Genomic DNA, 19,719 nt, shown 5'->3' with positions numbered 1-19,719 from the left:
GCCGCCAATCACAAGAAAAAAGCCACTGCAATGGACATGCCTTTATGCAGTCTAATAGATGTCCAGATATCGCGAAACACGCATGCGGCATGTCCCTACCCATAAGACTAGCACAAACACAGCAGCCAATGAAGAGGTGACATCTGGCCGAACATACAGAGGACTGTGGAGTCTATGCTGCCGGTCATTGAACCCACGACTTTAGCTATTCTCTAGTCACTAGAAGGCGAGCTGTACTCTGTGGATGCTAGGCCATGTTCACAATGTTTCATGTGGACAACTTTTGTAACAGCTGATCAAGAAGAGATGTAAATGTACTGAGAAGGAGCAGCTACAGGATTACATGATGGTTCCGTAATGAACGTAAGTACTTAGGGAGCAACAACCAAGACATCTGTAGACGACAACGTTATGTCGCAGATACGTTTACTAAAATATTACCTCCACGCCAGCTTTTTACCGTCGCTACACAGAATGTCTATAGAAGAATGTCCCAGTTTCAATTATATATTATAACACTTTAATTTAGACTTTTTACAAAAAATCATACATCTAATTGAAGGTAAACTAACTTAGTTTTTCGTACAAATGTTCAATATGTGCACCTGTAGTTATTCGGCACACATCTAACCTAAGTCCAATTCTTCCCACACTTTGGTTGACAAGTCCGGAGTAATGGAAGCAATAGCCTTTTCAATTCTGTGTCTCAACTCTGGAAAATCATTAGGTAGCGGCGGAACGTAGACACTATCCTTTACAAAGCCCCAAAGGAATAAAATCGCATGGTGTTATGTCGGGTGAACTGGGAGGCCAGCGAAAATGAACTCTGTCGGCTCGAACTGCCTTTACCATCGGCGAATGTTTTTGCTGCATGGTGGACCACAAATAAACTTTAAACTAAACCAGTTTTGTGATGATTTTGGAGGAAGGTTGATTATTAGTTCTTATTCGTACACATATAAAATATAGTGTTCCAATGAAAACGTTTGTGAATCGAAGCCACACCACCATGGTAGAAGGTGAGTGATTCGTTCAGCCAACCAACTGTGGCCTTACCTGTGTAATGAATGTACTATTGGTTGAGAACGGAAAAATGTGCTCATTCCTAGAGACCGGAAAAATTCGCGGGTTCAATGACCTGCAGAATGAACTCCACAGTTATACGTACACTCGGTCAAATGTCACCCACTCATTGGCTGCTGTATTGTGAGACGTCCCAACGTAGCAGCCTGTGATTCGATAAAGCTTTGGTTGCATGTTTGTCATTGGCCCAGAGTCATCCAGGTTAGTTGTGAGCCAATAGCAGAGGCAGCACTGAGGTATAACTATTTGTATTTTAGCCTATCGCGAAATGAATTCGCTAATTTTCCCGGTCTCTACTTATAACTGTATGAGGGTGTTCAAGAGTACTGCAGTCCAATGTGTGTGTGGCCAAGTCCACAGAAGCCAGCGGGACAAACACACTAGAGACTTACACCGGACAGCTCTATACCAACAACAAAGGCGAGAGTTTGGAAAACAACCTAGCGGCAACAGGTAGACTACACAATGGTTAAATTGTATATTATATTATCTGGTGTCAAACGATAAACTTTTTTTTTTTTAAGAAATTTGAAGCACTGGAGGTTCATTTCTCCCTATACATCTGCATCAATTTTAAATAGGTTTTTCTAAGAGATAATAAATTGATATTCGTTGCCATAATGTTGGCACCACACGCTGGGCTCACCGCGAGGAAACAGACATGGAGCGGAGTGGCAGGAGGCGGCCGGAGTAGTGGTATCACTGCGTGTCGGGAGGGCGACAGTTGGCGCGACTGTGCAAGCGAGCGTGGTGAGGCGTGCTGCACCGGTACCGCCGCCAGCGCACAGCCGGTGTCTCATGCTCTCATGCTCTCATGCCGCGGGGACTTGGTGTCGAGTCGAAACTGCAGTGAAACAATCGTAGCTCCATCTATTGCCTATTGGCTGAGTCGGGGCGTAGACGGCTCTGATTGGCCACGGCCGCTGCGTGGATCTGGCATTGGCCGGCCGCTCCCTGGCAGGTTCACTCCTGGCCAACGATTATTTATTTTTATTTATTTATTATTTAATTATTACATTTATGACATGCACACCAACACCTCATAAAGAGGGTACTAGGGCGTGCAGTAGTGCAGTACGAAGTACTTTAGAGTGTCCATTCAAGCAACTAATAATACTTGCAATTAGCCTTTATCTTGTGATAATAAAACTGATTTTTTAAACAATGTTTTTATGTTGTATGATATAATATTCAGAATTCAATATTAATACAAAACATGTGTATAAAATTAATTACTTAATTTAGTAGAATAATCAAAATAAAATTTAATTATTAATAAAAATCATTAAATATTCTGATTTTTTCATACTAATATATAAGCTGTAATCATTTATTTAATAATAATGTTATAATTTATAATGCAAATAAATTATGCATACGGGAGCGACCTCACTTACATAAATAAACTTGAAAAAGTTTATAAACACAATACACCTGGGTTCGCCATCTTCCTGTGAAAATTTCGTTGCATGGTGCGCGTGCGTAGAAAAATTTAACTCTCATTAAATTAGAGCCGTGACCAGAATTGTTTTGATGGTGCTCCGGGTGGAGGGGTAAGTGTGGGGGGTAAGTGTGGGGGTAAGTGTAGGCGGTAAGTGTGGGGGGTAAGTGTAGGGGGTAAGTGTAGGGGGACTATGCATATTTGAACTTCCCTGCTCAGCGCAGTGCTTGAAGCGCGGTTACAAAAGCAGAGAGCAAGGTGTCTTCAGGGGGGGGGGGGGGCACCACCACCCTCGGGTACGCCCCTCCAGCCCACCCGGCCTTGTCTGGTTCAGTGAGAGCAGTGACGCAGTGGTAACACACTGGACCCTCGATACAGAGGGTTGCCCGGAAGTCGCGCCAGGCAAACGCGGGATGACTCCTCGCTGTTGTAGTTGGCCGATTGTGTTCCCCTCGCAGCCATTATTTCACGGATTCCTTTCACTCCAGGATACACTTACTATTCTATATAAATGAAAATGTAAATGTTCGTTTGTTCAAAATATTAAATCTCAGAATTTCTTCGCCGATCGCTTTGAAATTTTGACAAAACGTTGCATTCGAATACGCGCGTCTTTTTATATACCTATGTCACACCTATGGCGCGTAAAAAGATAAATAAAATAAAGATAGTTGAAAACATATATTTCTAATATTTTCATTGCTTTAGAGTAACATATATAGTAATATTGAGAGTTATATAGATATAGATATAGAGGAGAGAGGAAATATATAGCTATAGTTAAAGAGAGATGGAGAGGTAGAATATAAATATATAGAGATATAGAGAGATATACATAGAAAGATAGAGAGATAGAGATATGATTAGAGACCGGAAAAATTCGCGAATTCATTTCGCGATAGGCTAAAATACAAATAGTTATACCTCAGCGCTGCCTCTGCTATTGGCTCACAACTCACCTGGATGACTCTGGGCCAATGAGAAACGCCCGAGCAAAGCTTTATCAAATCACAGACTGCTACGTTAGGGACGTCTCACAAGACAGAAGCCAATCAGTGGGTGACATTTGACCGAGTGTACGTAGAACTATGGAGTTCATCCAGTAGGTCATTGAACCCGCGAATTTTTCCGGTCCCTAGATATGATTTGTATATGTGTACGTACTTCAAACAAATTAATATATATATACATACACACACATTTGTTTAGGCATTGCAACGCATGCCTAGATTAACTAGTTGTATATCAATCCCAACTTTGTAGAATGCTCATTGGTAGGGGCATGCATTTTTCGTGAAAAGATTTCCAGACCAGCTATGTGTTAAAACATTGTAGCACCGTCTGTGTATCGTGGCTAGCTGGTGCATGTCTACCGTCAACACACCAATCGCAGCCTTCTGGTGCGGAAGCAAACGCGTCCTGATTGGCCAGGTCAAAGTTGGCCATGGCTTTACTTGCAGACGGCAGCCAATCACAAGGAAGAACACGGGCCCCTCCTGTAGCAGTGGTACCTGTGCTGGTAGCGCCGTCTCCTGCGCAGAGCCGTGGCAGCCATCACAGCGCCGCGGTCCTCGACATCACCGGCACACAGCCACTGGCCTACTGGGCGCAGTACCCCCGCCGCCTCCCCTCCCTGCCTCCTACTGCCTCCCCTCCCTCTAGCAGCGCGCGAGAGTAACCTTAGCGCGCAATAACAACTGAACTCAATGATCTCGACGTCGAATACCGAAAGTACCTACCGAAGAAACCAGGAACCGAATTTAAATTCCTGGTTTTTATTTTACCAGGTACATCAAAAGTACCGGGATTTCCCGGTTCTGAACTCTTAGTAGAGGCGCGTGTTCCTGCTGTATGGAGCAAACTTGGAGCACCTGTACACCCGCTCTGCTGCGCGATATTCAGAGGTACTGTGTACTGTGTTCATGACTGGGCCGCAGCTGTCTCTCTAGACCGCGAGCTAGCCATGTCCGGCTGGGAGAGAAGTGAGCGAGTCAGGCAGTGCTGCCTAGCGAGAATAAAAGGTTGTCGCTAATAAATCAGCCATAGAAAAAACAAACGTTTGTAGAGCAAACATAATGCTTTGAATGTTAGCGTAACACCGAACGAATTAGAGAAATTTCCAGGTCTCCAGTGTTGTTATTAGAGAAACATAAAATATGCGGGTTCAGTGACCTCCAGGACGGACTCCACATCGTCTGCATACTAGGGCAAACGTCGCGTGTTCATTGGCTGCTGACTTGTGAGGCGTCTCAACTGGGTGACTTGTGGTTCGATACTGCATTGATTAAGGGTCTCTAATTGGCACAGAGTCTCCAAGATCAACTATAGACTAGCAGCAGAAGAAGCATAAAGGTATGCGATGCTTGGTACTGCATTTTAACTGGACCGTGGGTACTTTAGACACGCCTTGAAGGGAAAGCAACCAATTATATTACATAATTCAAATGACCCAATCACATTTACCGGCCGGAAGGATGTATGTGGCGGCAGCCAGTGGTCAGTACTCAGTGACTGCTTTATCTACAAGTTTGTGGAGTTCATCCTGGTACCATGTCAGTGACTGATAGAGACCGGAAAAAATTGCCATTTCGCGATAGGCTCGAATCCAAGTGCGTTTAACAGTATTGGACCACAGTTTACCTGAAGGACTCTGAGCCAATTAGAAACACTCAACGAAAGCAGTACCGAATCACAAGCCTCCCAGTTAACAGTTCTCACGAGTCAGTAGCCAATGAGCAGGTGTGATTTCCCCGAGTACATTAAGGATCGTGAAGTCTGTCCTATGTGTCCGTGAAATCGGACAGTAACTGCATCGCTACAAAAAATGTTCGCAGTAATTCTGAGTTCGGATAATTTCCGAGCATTTGTGCTCGTGTTGTCCCAGTACACACATTAGTTAAAGATATGTGTATTCAGTTCCCTAAATATATTTCAAGTATTAACTGCATACATTAATAAGCATAATAAAACAAATTAACTTCCGATTGTCGAATATTCGTTTACCTTTTTCATCGTTTAAAACATTTAGGTTTACATTAAAAAAAATCAATCAAAATTAAATATTATGCTCTAATTCTCGTAAGCTCGACAAGAAATATTCAATATTGTTTTGAAAAAAACGTATGTCATATACAATGCGTATTATAAAAGTACAATATTTTTTCTTGTAGTGTTAAAACTGTTTCTTGGAAACTGATTTCCACAGGAATCTTTTGTAAAAGTAAAAAAAAAAAAAGTATGAAAGGCTGTAACATTTCACGCAATAGCTAATGAACGGGAAAGGTTATCTTGGAGAGAAGCTAGCAGGCAGTGACTGGTTTGCGCGAAGCATTAAGCAATCTGGTCACGATTACACGCATTCAGTGCAACTTGTTTCCAACCTGCGTGAGCTACCGCGAGTGGCTGCAAAGGTCAGCTGACCCTTCCCGCATCTTCTCGTCGCTTCTGCTCTGTCGACATGAGCGCCGAACCTCTCCTTGCTTTCGCAACAATTAGGACATTCGAAAAGAGCACATCGCTCGTTTCTGCGAATAAATAAACATCAAACCTAGTACGGCGCAGAGTAAAGCTGGCAGACGAGTATGAAAAGAAGCTTTAGGTCTCTACTCTTTACCATCAAACAATACAATTTAGGTTTTGGTGGTCAAAGATAAAGTAATGAAGTTTTGAAAATAAATTCACGCAATACACACATGGATAAGAAATGCGAATAACTAGAACCATGCCAAGGTTCAGTGTGACAAACGGTGGAAAGACACAGAAGGACATGATGGAGGTCTTCAGCACGACTTGCCAAATAGTTCATGTTAAAGCGAAACAACTAATTGTATAGTATTTAAAATGAACATAAATGTAAATAAAATACTTCCAACAACTCTTCAAATTGAAGGAAAAAAACAATGCGTGGCCGCCATGCGTTTGAAATGAAGCTACACAGACCGGTTTTAGTTCTACGTCAGCTCACTAGAGGCGCTGTGGGCAGCGCACCTGCTGCTATCTGTGATTCCTAGTAGTGTAAAGAGGCTTCAATACTGTAAACTCTCTCTCTTACGTGTTGTGTTTTTTTCAATACTCTATAATATCACTATTGTGATACAATCGTTTTGAAACAGCTAACACGTCAAGATTAAGTTAACTTTGTTATGTTATGCCTAAACTCCTAGTATTGTGATTACATGTAAAACTAAACTCTTTTAAGTGATTGAACAAGTAAAACAAATAAATCGAGTTTAAACTCCTTTTATAAATCGTTATTACTTGGCAAAGTAGCAAATATATATGTTTAATGGAGTGATAGTCCTAAACTAAAATTGACTGTTCAAACCAAGTAAATATTATTTATACCTGGAGTTAGCAAAACAACACTTATACCGCACTTCCTCATATTACTTCCAAAACCATTCATATTAGTTTTACCATTGGGTATCATTTGGGACAACTTCACTACCGTTGCTAGCTCAGGGTTTGGTAGGGCATTGTTCTAGATGATCTCAGGGAAAACACCTCCAGGTGATAGAATCGCGATCACAGGAACTCGTAGAATAGTATCTGGAAGGAATTCTAAGCTACTGCGACGATGTCATGCTGTTCTCAGGAACTGAAGACTCCATATCCTGGATGCTGCTGTAAATAGTAGTTATGGACATTTCTTACCATTTGATGATCAGATAACAGATAAATTCTTCGTAGTGCTACCAGCACTTAATAAGACATTCAGGTGATTCATTAAGTCGTCTACTGCAGATAGAATGTGGAAATTGCTGAATTATTCCACAATTCAACTCCCTTGGCGTCCTAGAATTTTTCCTTTTTCTCGTTGTAGCAACCAAAGACATAGCGACTATGAGAAAGCATGAAAGGAAAATGTCATCCATGGAAGAATACCATCAAAACAAATAAATTATGAAACAGTGTCCACAACCATAGATTAGACTATAAAGGAAATAATTAAAATATACTGTAAACTGGTGACTGTTTACAATACTGTGTACGAGTTGACGTATCCGCACCACTAGACCACGCCCCAGCACCTGCCCGATGTACTCACAGAAGTGCAGTGGAACAAACATGGCGCCAAATAACAAATTAGTTTCAACGCTCTGAGCATTAAACATTTTTTTCGTTTCGCTACTATCGTTATGCTTTGATGATGTAATCGCCTCAATTTACCACGTCGCCAACACCAAAATTAACTACATTAAAAAAATACATTTCCAGGTTCATTTCGACTGCTATTGTAAAGTTACACAGGAACCGGAGTGGTTCCAACACTCACCTGATTCCTTGTGCGGACTCGACGAGCAGCTTGACGCAGTCCAGACAGCCCCTGGCGGCGGCGTAGTGCAGGGCTAGTGCCCCCACACCTATCCGCTCCAGGGCAGGCATCTCTGTCTTCCTGACCCTGCAACAAGCCCGAGACATCAGCCTCCTGTATCCCTCCGCCGGCCACCTCACTGATGCGCCTCCGCCAGCCTGTATGTAGACCGCTCCAGGGCAGGCATCTCTGTCTTCCTGACCCTGCAACAAGCCCGAGACATCAGCCTCCTGTATCCCTCCGCCGGCCACCTCAATGGTGCGCCTCCGCCAGCCTGTATGTAGTCCGCTCCAGGGCAGGCATCTCTGTCTTCCTGACCCTGCAACAAGCCCGAGACATCAGCCTCCTGTATCCCTCCGCCGGCCACCTCACTGGTGCGCCTCCGCCAGCCTGTATGTAGACCGCTCCAGGGCAGGCATCTCTGTCTTCCTGACCCTGCAACAAGCCCGAGACATCAGCCTCCTGTATCCCTCCGCCGGCCACCTCACTGGTGTGCCTCCGCCAGCCTGTATGTAGTCCGCTCCAGGGCAGGCATCTCTGTCTTCCTGACCCTGCAACAAGCCCGAGACATCAGCCTCCTGTATCCCTCCGCCGGCCACCTCACTGGTGCGCCTCCGCCAGCCTGTATGTAGTCCGCTCCAGGGCAGGCATCTCTGTCTTCCTGACCCTGCAACAAGCCCGAGACATCAGCCTCCTGTATCCCTCCGCCGGCCACCTCACTGATGCGCCTCCGCCAGCCTGTATGTAGACCGCTCCAGGGCAGGCATCTCTGTCTTCCTGACCCTGCAACAAGCCCGAGACATCAGCCTCCTGTATCCCTCCGCCGGCCACCTCACTGGTGCGCCTCCGCCAGCCTGTATGTAGTCCGCTCCAGGGCAGGCATCTCTGTCTTCCTGACCCTGCAACAAGCCCGAGACATCAGCCTCCTGTATCCCTCCGCCGGCCACCTCACTGGTGCGCCTCCGCCAGCCTGTATGTAGACCGCTCCAGGGCAGGCATCTCTGTCTTCCTGACCCTGCAACAAGCCCGAGACATCAGCCTCGTGTATCACTCCGCCGGCCACCTCACTGGTGCGCCTCCGCCAGCCTGTATGTAGACCGCTCCAGGGCAGGCATCTCTGTCTTCCTGGCCCTGCAACAAGCCCGAGACATCAGCCTCGTGTATCACTCCGCCGGCCACCTCACTGGTGCGCCTCCGCCAGTCTGTATGTAGACCGCTCCAGGGCAGGCATCTCTGTCTTCCTGACCCTGCAACAAGCCCGAGACATCAGCCTCCTGTATCCCTCCGCCGGCCACCTCACTGGTGCGCCTCCGCCAGCCTGTATGTAGACCGCTCCAGGGCAGGCATCTCTGTCTTCCTGACCCTGCAACAAGCCCGAGACATCAGCCTCCTGTATCCCTCCGCCGGCCACCTCACTGGTGCGCCTCCGCCAGCCTGTATGTAGACCGCTCCAGGGCAGGCATCTCTGTCTTCCTGACCCTGCAACAAGCCCGAGAAATCAGCCTCGTGTATCACTCCGCCGGCCAAATCACTTGAACATTCACATCGTTTCCAGTCTGTGATGGCGCAATGCTCTAGATGTGAACCTTGCGTCTGATTCACTTCGCCAATTTGCAATTGGCTAAGCCGGCTTCTATCTGTCAAGGTCACAACTGCACCGTGTAACATGGAGTTCTGTGATGGGAGGTTTTGAGTTCGAGACGGCCGTGATGGATTTGTTTAGCAGTATGTCCTGTGGCTTGCTAGAGCGACTCGCATAGGTCTGGGCAGAAAAAAGTTGAAAAAAAATTGAACGAGATATCTTTTAATTTAAATGTTTTGGTTGTCATGTCATAGAGTTATATATTTTGTTTTTATTTTAAGTGTTTTTCTTTTTGGATTTGCAGAGACGAGTACCTAATAACATCTGCAACTCTTTGGTCAATAAAATCGGGAAACAAATTAATTCAGCCTAAACATAAAATTAACAGTAAGGAACCTAGCCGCGAAAATTAGCGTGGCTTCATTCACTTCCATGCTGGGTTGTTGCGTGGTCTCTCATCGCAGGTGTGTCTTGTTTAAGGAGGTGCAGCTAACTTGGCCGTGCCGAGAACTACTAAACACTGACAAGGAATCCGTTACATCACATAAGCGAGACGACATGTCCCTATCCTTCCCTTCCGTAGCTCACGCCTCATGTTTATGATTATTTTCAATATCCTTTTAAATGTGTGTACAGTGGAAATGGACCGTAAGAGAGAAGTATCCAAAATTATTTTGCTTCTATTATTTGGTGTTTTTGTTAATTATTTCAAATAAAAATTACTATAAGTAGTATATACTGGTTACTCCTGGGACAGGGTTCAGGGCGTGGAGCAGTATAGCCAACCGCCATATTGGATTGTGATATCTCAGAGTAATCATGGTGTCAACTATTCCTCAAAATTCCTTAAAAATGACTCAAAATGACTCAAACAATACGAAAAATTAAGGTGATATCTTATTATATTTTTTTTATCAGTCAAGGATCGAACAGAGGAAGAAAATCGATCGAATTTATCACTATTCTAATAAACGACTGAAGATTTTTGGAATTTGTTTCCGAATTTCTAGCAAAAAAAAAAAGTTACAGACTTTCAAGATGGCTACGAAGATGTTTCACAAGATGGCGAATGTAATGGTAATAAATGCTAGCGGTTAAAAATTAAATCAATCTGACAGCAGCATCTTCTAGCAGACGAAAACAATATGTCGGATCCAAGTTGGCGGCCTCCAGCAGACGAAAACAAGATAGCTACCATGACGTCATACTGTATGATGCAATATATTCCTTGGCATTAGTGTTGGTGGCTCAGTCGGCCGGTGGCTTCCGTGGAGGATGGATCCACCGTCACATTTTGCCCTCACTAGGTTCAAACCGATGACTCCATACAGTGTGTTTTATGTTCGAATTTTATTACATTCTTATTTAAAAATTTTTATGTGAAATTTAAAATTTTCTCCGATTTTTATGATGAAATTTAAGGATTTTTAAGATGGCGGATTTAAATTCATTCAAAATGGCAGCCATGACATCTTAATTGTCGAGGTAATGACATTGGCGGCTTAGGTAAGCTTGTTGATGGGGAGTTTAAACAGCTTTTGGGATGTTTCAAACTTCTGACTTGTTTTTGGGAATAAAACCGGTAATTTTTTCTCAAAACGGTATATTTTCCTTAAAAAAATTGTTTAGGAAATTCGAAGAATTTTGTGACATTTTTGAGGAATTGTTGACACCAAGATGGTCGCTTTGATGTCACAATCCAAGATGGCGATCAGCTCCACGGCTGTACTCTTTGAACCTTGTCCAAGAAGGAACCAATAATATTGGGACTACTACTACTACTACAATATAGCCATATTTAATTTTTTGAAAAAGTTTTTTATATTAAAAACGTTTTTATGAACTTAAGGAAAATTTTAATGTCAGTGATAACATGTACTGAAAACATGAAATCATGTGCTATATATTTTTGTATTAATTAACCGTTCGTATGTATCTCATCTTAAAATTCTTTATTTTTGGTTTACAATCATTAAATCAATACAAATTAGGTTTTTCCTAGACCATAAAAACCTGAGATTTTCAGTGTTTTGGGGAAACCTAATTTTATTTGTTTATTTATTTATGATGTACAATAAATGTGAGCGATTATTTAGTACTCGCCAGTGACTTGTAATATTTAACTTCGGTTTCGAGCAAATTCATATGCTCTCATATTGTAAGTACACTTATATATTATATAATATTTACAACTTCATTTCTGGACGAGAATCGCACGTAGTTTCGCAACCACCGCTAGAATTCGATGCCGCTGTCAACCATAGAAGCATTCGATTTGCAATACGAAATTAAAAAAACTATTTAATGAAATGGCTCCGATAAAAGCCTGATATACTTGAACAAATATTAAACCCATGGTTTTTGACAAGGAATTTCATTGAAATACTGCCCATCTTGTTACAATTTATCAAACAGTTTTGTATTTGCGAACTTAGGTTCGCGCCATCCACCACAGATGGCAGCACCGTGCTTGTTACACGTTTCCGTTCCTTGACTTCCGTCGCATTCACGAACTGCCGTATACCGAGAGCTAAGATGTTACACATCAAAAATAAAGATTTGAAAGACAAAAGTTACACACGAACGGTTATATCAATACTGTATCCACGATGATTTCATGATAAATTGTACTACAATCATCTTGACACGCCTTGGACAACCATCATCTAGTAATAAAAAAGGGGGGGAATTTAATGCGTGAGAACGAGATATGGGCGACTCAAGCCAAACGATGGAAATAATGCGAAATTTGGTATTGGCTGACAAACATGCGACTTGAGCAAGTATGCGTAGACACATCTGTATTTTAGGATGTTAATTAGCTTTCGACATGCTGTTTTCATTTTTTTATACGTTTTGTTGTCTTGGCAGTGCTCGGAGACTTAAAGCCAACCTGTTGTTGTTCCTGACTGAGGATCCTGCCTGTTGTTCCTGTCTGGGGTTCCTGCCTGTTGTCTCTGTCCAAAGTACCTGTCTGTTGTCCCTGTCTGAGGATCCTACCTGTTGTCCTTGTCTGAGGATCCTGCCTGTTGTCCCTGTCTGAGGATCCTACCTGTTGTCCCTGACTGAGGATCCTGCCTGTTGTCCCTGACTGAGGATCCTGCCTGTTGTCCTTGTCTGAGGATCCTGCCTGTTGTCCCTGTCTGAGGATCCTGCCTGTAGTCCCTGCCTGAGGATCCTGCCTGTTGTCCCTGTCTGAGGATCCTACCTGTTGTCACTGTCTGAGGATCCTGCCTGCTGTCTCTGACTGAGGATCCTGCCTGTTGTCCCTGTCTGAGGATCCTGCCTGTTGTCCCTGTCTGAGTATCCTGCCTGTTGTCCCTGTCTGAGGATCCTGCCTGTTGTCCCTGTCTGAGGATCCTGCCTGTTGTCCCTGTATGAGGATCCTGCCTGCTGTCCCTGTCTGAGGATCCTGCCTGTTGTCCCTGTCTGAGGATCCTGCCTGTTGTCCCTGTCTGAGGATCCTGCCTGTTGTCCCTGTCTGAGAATCCTGCCTGTTCTCCCTGTCTGAGGATCCTGCCTGCTGTCCCTGTCTGAGGATCCTGCCTGTTGTCCCTGTCTGAGGATCCTGCCTGTTGTCCCTGTCTGAGGATCCTGCCTGTTGTCCCTGTCTGAGAATCCTGCCTGTTCTCCCTGTCTGAGGATCCTGCCTGTTGTCCCTGTCTGAGGATCCTACCGGTTGTCCCTATCTGAGGATCCTGCCTGCTGTCCCTGTCTGAGGATCCTGCCTGCTGTCCCTGTCTGAGGATCCTGCCTGTTGTCCCTGTCTGAGGATCCTGCCTGTTGTCCCTGTCTGAGGATCCTGCCTGTTGTCCCTGTCTGAGGATCCTGCCTGTTGTCCCTGTCTGAGGATCCTGCCTGTTGTCCCTGTCTGAGGATCCTGCCTGTTGTCCCTGTCTGAGGATCCTGCCTGTTGTCTTTGTCTGAGGATCCTGCCTGTTGTCCCAGTCTGAGGATCCTGCCTGTTGACCCTGTCTGAGGATCCTGCCTGTTGTCCCTGTCTGAGGATCCTGCCTGTTGTCACTGTCTGAGGATCCTGCCTGCTGTCCCTGTCTGAGGATCCTGCCTGTTGTCCCTGTCTGAGGATCCTGCCTGTTGTCTCTGACTGAGGATCCTGCCTGTTGTCCCTGTCTGAGGATCCTGCCTGTTGTCCCTGTCTGAGGATCCTGCCTGTTGTCCCTGTCTGAGGATCCTGCCTGTTGTATCTGACGGAGGTCCTGTGGGAGGAACAGAGAACTCGCAGTGGTAGCGGCTGAAAACTACTGATAGTAGACAAGCGGCAGGACTCAACGTACCTGTACATAAGCAAGCCCATTGACAATGCTCATTGGTCTTAAACAAGGTCGAGTCCCCTGGCTGGTGGTTGGGTAACTGCTTCTTCTCCTTGCTTAAGCTGAGTGGTGCGGTCATGAGGCATGCCTGTCAGCGACTGACAGTCTCTCGGCGCTGCGAGAGACAGCAGCATGACTGGCGTGTCGTGGGCTGGACGCCTCTAACGAGCTCGCCGATGAAAGCGACGCCTTTGTTCCCGAGGCGCGTGAAAACAAATGCGCTGAAAGCGATGATTAATCGTTGGCTGGCCACTCGCTGTACAGATTTCTTAAATCGTTAACTCTTTACTTTCGCTTTTTTCGCTTGTGTAGCCGCCCTCTCCCTTCTCAACAATCCTTCTGACACTGATTTATAGTCAAGACGCAGCTCAAAAAACAATTCGTGCTTTTGCCTAATTGAAAACTTACCAAACCAACCTCTGGAGAAAAGTTCAAGATCATAAATGAAAATACGAATATTTGTAACGGGTGAGAGTGGTTTAATTTATTCCGTCTGAGTATATGCAACCATGTATTGACATAAAATTACTCGAACGAAGGAAATTAGCCTACAGCATCACTTATAACTAGAGACCCTACCAATTCGTGATACGAGTGTATATTGACTAACAGGTTAGATTTTTCAGTCCTAATCAAAATTAGGTGTGGTAAACTGTTCATTGACTGCCGATTTTGTTAGACGCCATCTCAGTCGTTCTATAACCCACGTGGGATTAGCATGAGCGATGGTTCAATGATTGCTATTGGCTAGCGGTATTTGCATGTGTCAGATTCACGATGTTAGGATCACACGAGAAGCACCAACTCGGTGAGATATAAGAGTAATGAGAGAGCATCTGCTATTAACGATGAGAAGTCAGCTCAAGGAATTAATTAAGAAGAGCGGGAAAACAACAGACAACAGGCTGAGGAAACAAATGGACGAGAACGAGTACAGATGAGGAAAAAAAAATTAAATCACGAGACAGAACACAGGCGGCACCGGTGAGCACACTGCTCAGATGACGGAAACAACAATTGTGTTTCGGGAATGGTCGCCTGCCAGGTACAGGAAAGTGCGCTGAGCAAAGTGTGTGACTCAAGCCAACAAGAGGCACCTATGAACATACATTACACCTTCACAGTGCTCGGGTTACGGGTTTGAGTCACTCTCCGTATTATGGACACATGTTAGATAAGTTAGTGTGCAAGCCATCTCCCTCCGGCATTAGACTGTCCAGTCTCCACTCACTCACAGGTTCTGCGGGTAGTCACCAGAGAGGTCGCTAGAAAGTGACTCAGGCAGGAACCACCCACAACGTGTCTGCGCTAATGTCGGAGCCGCGGTATTCCTGAGGCGAGTCAATGTGTCACTTTTCTTGGGTCATTAATTAATTAGACACGTGAGTAGACCGTGTACAATCAAGGTAGGTTAGCGGGCTTGCAGTAGCTGCATCGCTGCTGTTTAGAAATGGACAGTACCAACACCAACCACTAAGCACATTGACCAGTGACTACAAGAAACAGTTATTTAGGGACTTGAATTTTTTTTTTTATCGACCTGAAGCTAGACTCCACAGTTGCATACATACAGGAGCGGTCCTCTGACGTGTGCAGGCCCTTCGCCGCTCTCGCCACTAGAGAGACAATTATTTCGCGGACTCGTTAACTCAGGGCTAGACTGGACTCGTCTATGTACAATCAAGTATTTTTTTCAGTGCTAATTGGTCGATAGATGGGTTTACTCTTCGGAGGGTTGCACGTGTTTGCAGCTGACTCGGGGTGACGAGGTAGTGGCAGAGCTGCGTGACCCTGGCCGCCGCCATCTTGCCAGCTGCGACTCCAAACAAGTGCTTGCAGTCTAGCCTGCCGCCAGGGCAGCTGGCAGGGGGGGAGCGGGGGGGGGGGGGGGGAGATCAGCGCGCGCTTTCCCCGAGCCGGCGAGGCGCGGGCGGCACACTTTCCCCGCAGCATCCGCCACTGGACCAGGCCCGCGCGTCTGCGAGGTAGCGAGGTAGCGAGGTAGCGGGGTAGCGGGGTAGCGGGGTAGCGGGGTTCGGAAAGAGAGGCTTTTTCCGTTCAAACGGGTTTGGATGCAACTAATTAAATATTTTTTTTTTAGTTGCATGACTATTTTCAATCTTTTTTTATATTTAAATCTTTTTCAAACTAAGAACTGAAAGATAATTACCAAGTTTGTGTGATTCTCGAATGAACTGGCAGGAGTAATGTGGAACTTATTAAGAGCTCGTTGTTAGTGCAGGAAACCGCATAATATTCGCCACCCGTGGACCACGTGTAAAGTATGACTTGTTGACAGTTAGTTGTCCACGAGTGGCCGGTGACCCTCGTGGCTGCCTGCAGACGACACAGCTCGCAGCAGCCACCACCAGGCCCCTGATCCTGAACACCTCCTGCCAGCCGAGCACACGCCGCTATCACTCTGTCCAGTGGAACTGCTGCTGTACGGAGCCCCAGCCGACTAGAACCCTGTACGGGCAACTGCAGCGCTACAGACCCCTCCCCCCTCCCCCAGATACTGTTCAGTAGAGGCACTGCAGCGCGAAACGAACGCAACAATTACACGATTTATACGTTCGAACCACTACAGAATTTTATGAGACATGTGAAATTCATTAAACACATTAATTCCGTCTCTCAGTAACTATGATACGGAGAACGATATAAGGTATCGCGCACCGCGGCCAATCACAGGCACTGGCGCTGCGGCAGTAGGCACTGCACTATGCGCTGACAATGCGCTGCGCAGTGCACGCACATACTGACAGGATCTATGCAGGCCCACTTAACACAACATACACATGCATTACACTATACTTAAGCCTACAACATCGCAGCTCACCATGCGTGCAAGGTGAGGCTAGGGATCCGACCGACCAGCTTCCTACTGGCGACAGGTCACTGCAGTTGTGTCCTGCAGTGAGACGCGATGCGCCAGTTCGCGGTTAATTAAGTATTTTAACTAACTATGAGTATTATTAATAGACGATCAGCACCATCTTCCTGTCCGTAGTTGTAAGTACACGTGCTGACTGGCAGTCGCTGGGCGACCAATCAAGTCGCGCCTAGCACCCCAGCATGGTCGGAACTTGCTGCCCTAAACAGCGCTTCTTCCTGGACCGTCCTGAGTCTGCCTGCTCAATGCTTGCACTGTCTAACCCCGCCAGATGAGCCCAGGGTTTTCATTGTGTCTGTGCAGGTTCTACCTGGGCCCTACTTAACTAGTTACAATCTAGAGCTAAGATAGGGCAGTTAGTCATGACATCATTTGCTGTCATGGCTGGCCAATCGCCGAGCGAAGCACGCGATGCATGTGACCCTCTCTGCATGGCTGAAACCCGGCATGATCAGGCATAAAGGCCTCGGCTGGGACGAACCCAGACCCTTACAAACAAATACGCTTAGTTTTAGTTAGTTTAGGAAAAAAGTGTTAGTTGATTGGCTTTCGCACTCATTTCACTTTCTCTCACTCGCTCTTAAATTGAGTGATTGCACGTGATTGGTCGCTTCGCTGCTAACTGGTAGTTATTGGAATACTGTCACAGAGGAACATGTAAAAAAAAACTGTTGCCCACTCGCCAGAGCAATAACATACTATAGATATTTCCGGTCTACTTCAACACTGAATTATTTCATAAAATTTCCGAGTCCCATACCACCATCTCAATTCATTACGTGTGATTCGGTAAGATGATATGCATTTGCTTGTCACACAGGCTTCTTTCTTCAGGGCGTGCCAAATAACCTGTGCAAAAATTAAAAGGGTCGTAACGGACTGCTAGCCAAATGCAGATGTCGCCAAATCTCACACCGGATTAAATTAATTTTTTTTTTTGATAAGCCGGTGCTACTTCGGCGCCAGTACGGAATCCCACGGCGTGAAGCAGTCAACTACACACGAGACCGTTCCTAGGGTTCCGGCTAGCCAATGAGCGACCCGCTAAGTGTTGTCCGGTCCGCTCCCGCGAGCTGAGCCGCGGCTGGGCGTGTGTTCAGGGGCGGACCTCCGGGTAACTTTCCCGAGGCCCGTGGCGCCAGTTTCTCTCGGCGGACTCCCTCCCGGTGCATCGCGCCAGACGACCTCTCGCCGGACAGGAGTGGGAGATCGCTGCTTGCTTGTTGGTGGCAATGTGTAAACATCTTAGCTCTCGGAGTACTGCAGTTGGTAGGAGTAATTACGTGAATGGAACGTAATTCTTTTGGAAAGGAAATGTGTAAACAAAGTTCTGCCATTTTTAGAGTTGCGAAAACATCTTATTATGACTATTCAAGTTTATGAAATGTATCCCAGGATAGTATTGGCACACCAATACACCAAGTACATCCCTCCATGTTCACCAAAGTTAATATATACGGGTGCATATTACCACACGTGTGTCCGCCATCTTAACAGCTTCCGGATCGATGCTACAGCAGTTTCTGCGTGCATATGCATTGGACTTTCAACAAATATTGTATTAGGGACAATATGGGAAATTGGTAAGAAATACGCTAGACAAGTGACTCCAGCAAACCTGGCGGAGAGGAGTGTAACTATGTTTTTAAGTGCGTAAAACTAGTTAACTGTAGTGGCATCTAGTGGCATGGAGTGTATAAGAACTAGAAAGTAATGCAGTAAATTGTCTCGCGATTCGCTACTGCTAATTGGTTAGTGTTTCTCATATTGTCCTATTACGTTATTTGCTTTCAACCTGTTAAATTTCCGTTTTGTAATGCGCGCTTATTTCATTGCATGTATGGTGCATACTAAAATTCTTCGTATATGTATTGCACTTGGCATTATTTCAAAGAATCCTACATTACATTTCATGTCCGAGTTTCGTATTATAAGTTTATTTGAACACTTTTGTAATATTTCGGGTTGGGGTATATCCCTCCCACATCACAACACTGTCAGAGCAGCCTGCCCTGGTCTTGTGGAGCGGTAACTTGCACAGTCGCGCGGGCGCAGGAACTGGGCTCTGGCGCCCTTCAGCCCACGTGACCCCCGGCACTTCCTTCCGGCTGACGTCACGACCTGCATGTGTCGCGTTGTTCCGGCTCCAGGGTGTTCCTCACACCTTGTACACAAGTCAGGCTGCTGCCCCAGTTCACCTTCCGGCTGGTTGGTTCTCGGGGCTTGCTAAATATAATGCTGTTCTGTATGGATTACAGTTTCTCTCCAAATAATAACACGAATTCTAGTGGTCTTTAACCATCAGTAAAGAAAGGAAACATTCACTTCACACTAGGCTTAGATTCAAGTTGACGTGACTTTGTACTGCTTCTGGCACCAAGAGTCTCTAGGACCGATGAGCTACCCTCAACAGACTACGCAGTTGAGACACTCACAAGTCAGCAGCCAATGGACAGGTGACATGTACCCGGGTGTGCAGAGGACTGGGGTCATAGGAACCGGTAATCATTCAGTCCCAAAAAACTATCATGTTGGTGACTGTAAAATTCTACGTCACTTTGAAAAACTAAAAAATATATTCTATTACCCAAAATATTTGGGAAGGCGTATCTTTCAAAATACTTTGCGATTGTTAAAATAAACTTTTTTATATGAAACGGTATGTTCCAGGGCGTTCTGGTTGGTTGGTTGAGCCCGAAACACGGAGTTAACGTTTCCACCGCCTTTATCTTGATGGCTGAGACTGCACGCTTCACTTGCCATTAACAGTAGGGTTGCTGCAATACTGAGTGCTTGTGGTTCGCCCGAAATCAAACAACACTCTTTTAAAATATTGTTTATCTGCCGCACACAGGAATGATCGATAACTAGAACATTCCGAGAAATAAAGGGACGCACAAAAATGTTTACGAAATGAAACCGCTCTAAAACAATGCTTCAGCAAAATGTTTGTTTTAGCGCGATTCACTTGAAACTTCTCCATTGGCGTTGGCTGTATTGACAGAGCGTCTTCTGGTTCGCGAGCAAACCGCTCGACAGCCGTGTTGAGCCAGTTGCAGCTACACGAGGCGC

At 45.5% G+C, this 19,719-nt stretch overlaps 1 protein-coding gene across 1 annotated transcript in view; it reads right to left on the bottom strand.

The window, feature by feature from the left end:
• Positions 1–19,719, bottom strand: part of LOC134543330 (espin) — a 100,671-nt gene that overhangs the window by 69,166 nt on the left and 11,786 nt on the right. The window contains exon 2 of the mRNA XM_063388285.1: positions 7,800–7,925. Coding sequence (XP_063244355.1) covers positions 7,800–7,909 — 110 coding nt within the window. The 5' untranslated portion in view covers positions 7,910–7,925. The remainder of the gene's footprint in view (positions 1–7,799; positions 7,926–19,719) is intronic.

This window comes from Bacillus rossius (genome assembly GCF_032445375.1).
Source record: "Bacillus rossius redtenbacheri isolate Brsri chromosome 9 unlocalized genomic scaffold, Brsri_v3 Brsri_v3_scf9_2, whole genome shotgun sequence".
Classification (NCBI taxonomy): Eukaryota; Metazoa; Arthropoda; class Insecta; order Phasmatodea; family Bacillidae; genus Bacillus; species Bacillus rossius.
The sequence above is the reverse complement of the archived record's forward strand: the minus strand, read 5'-3'. Positions and strand labels throughout refer to the sequence as shown.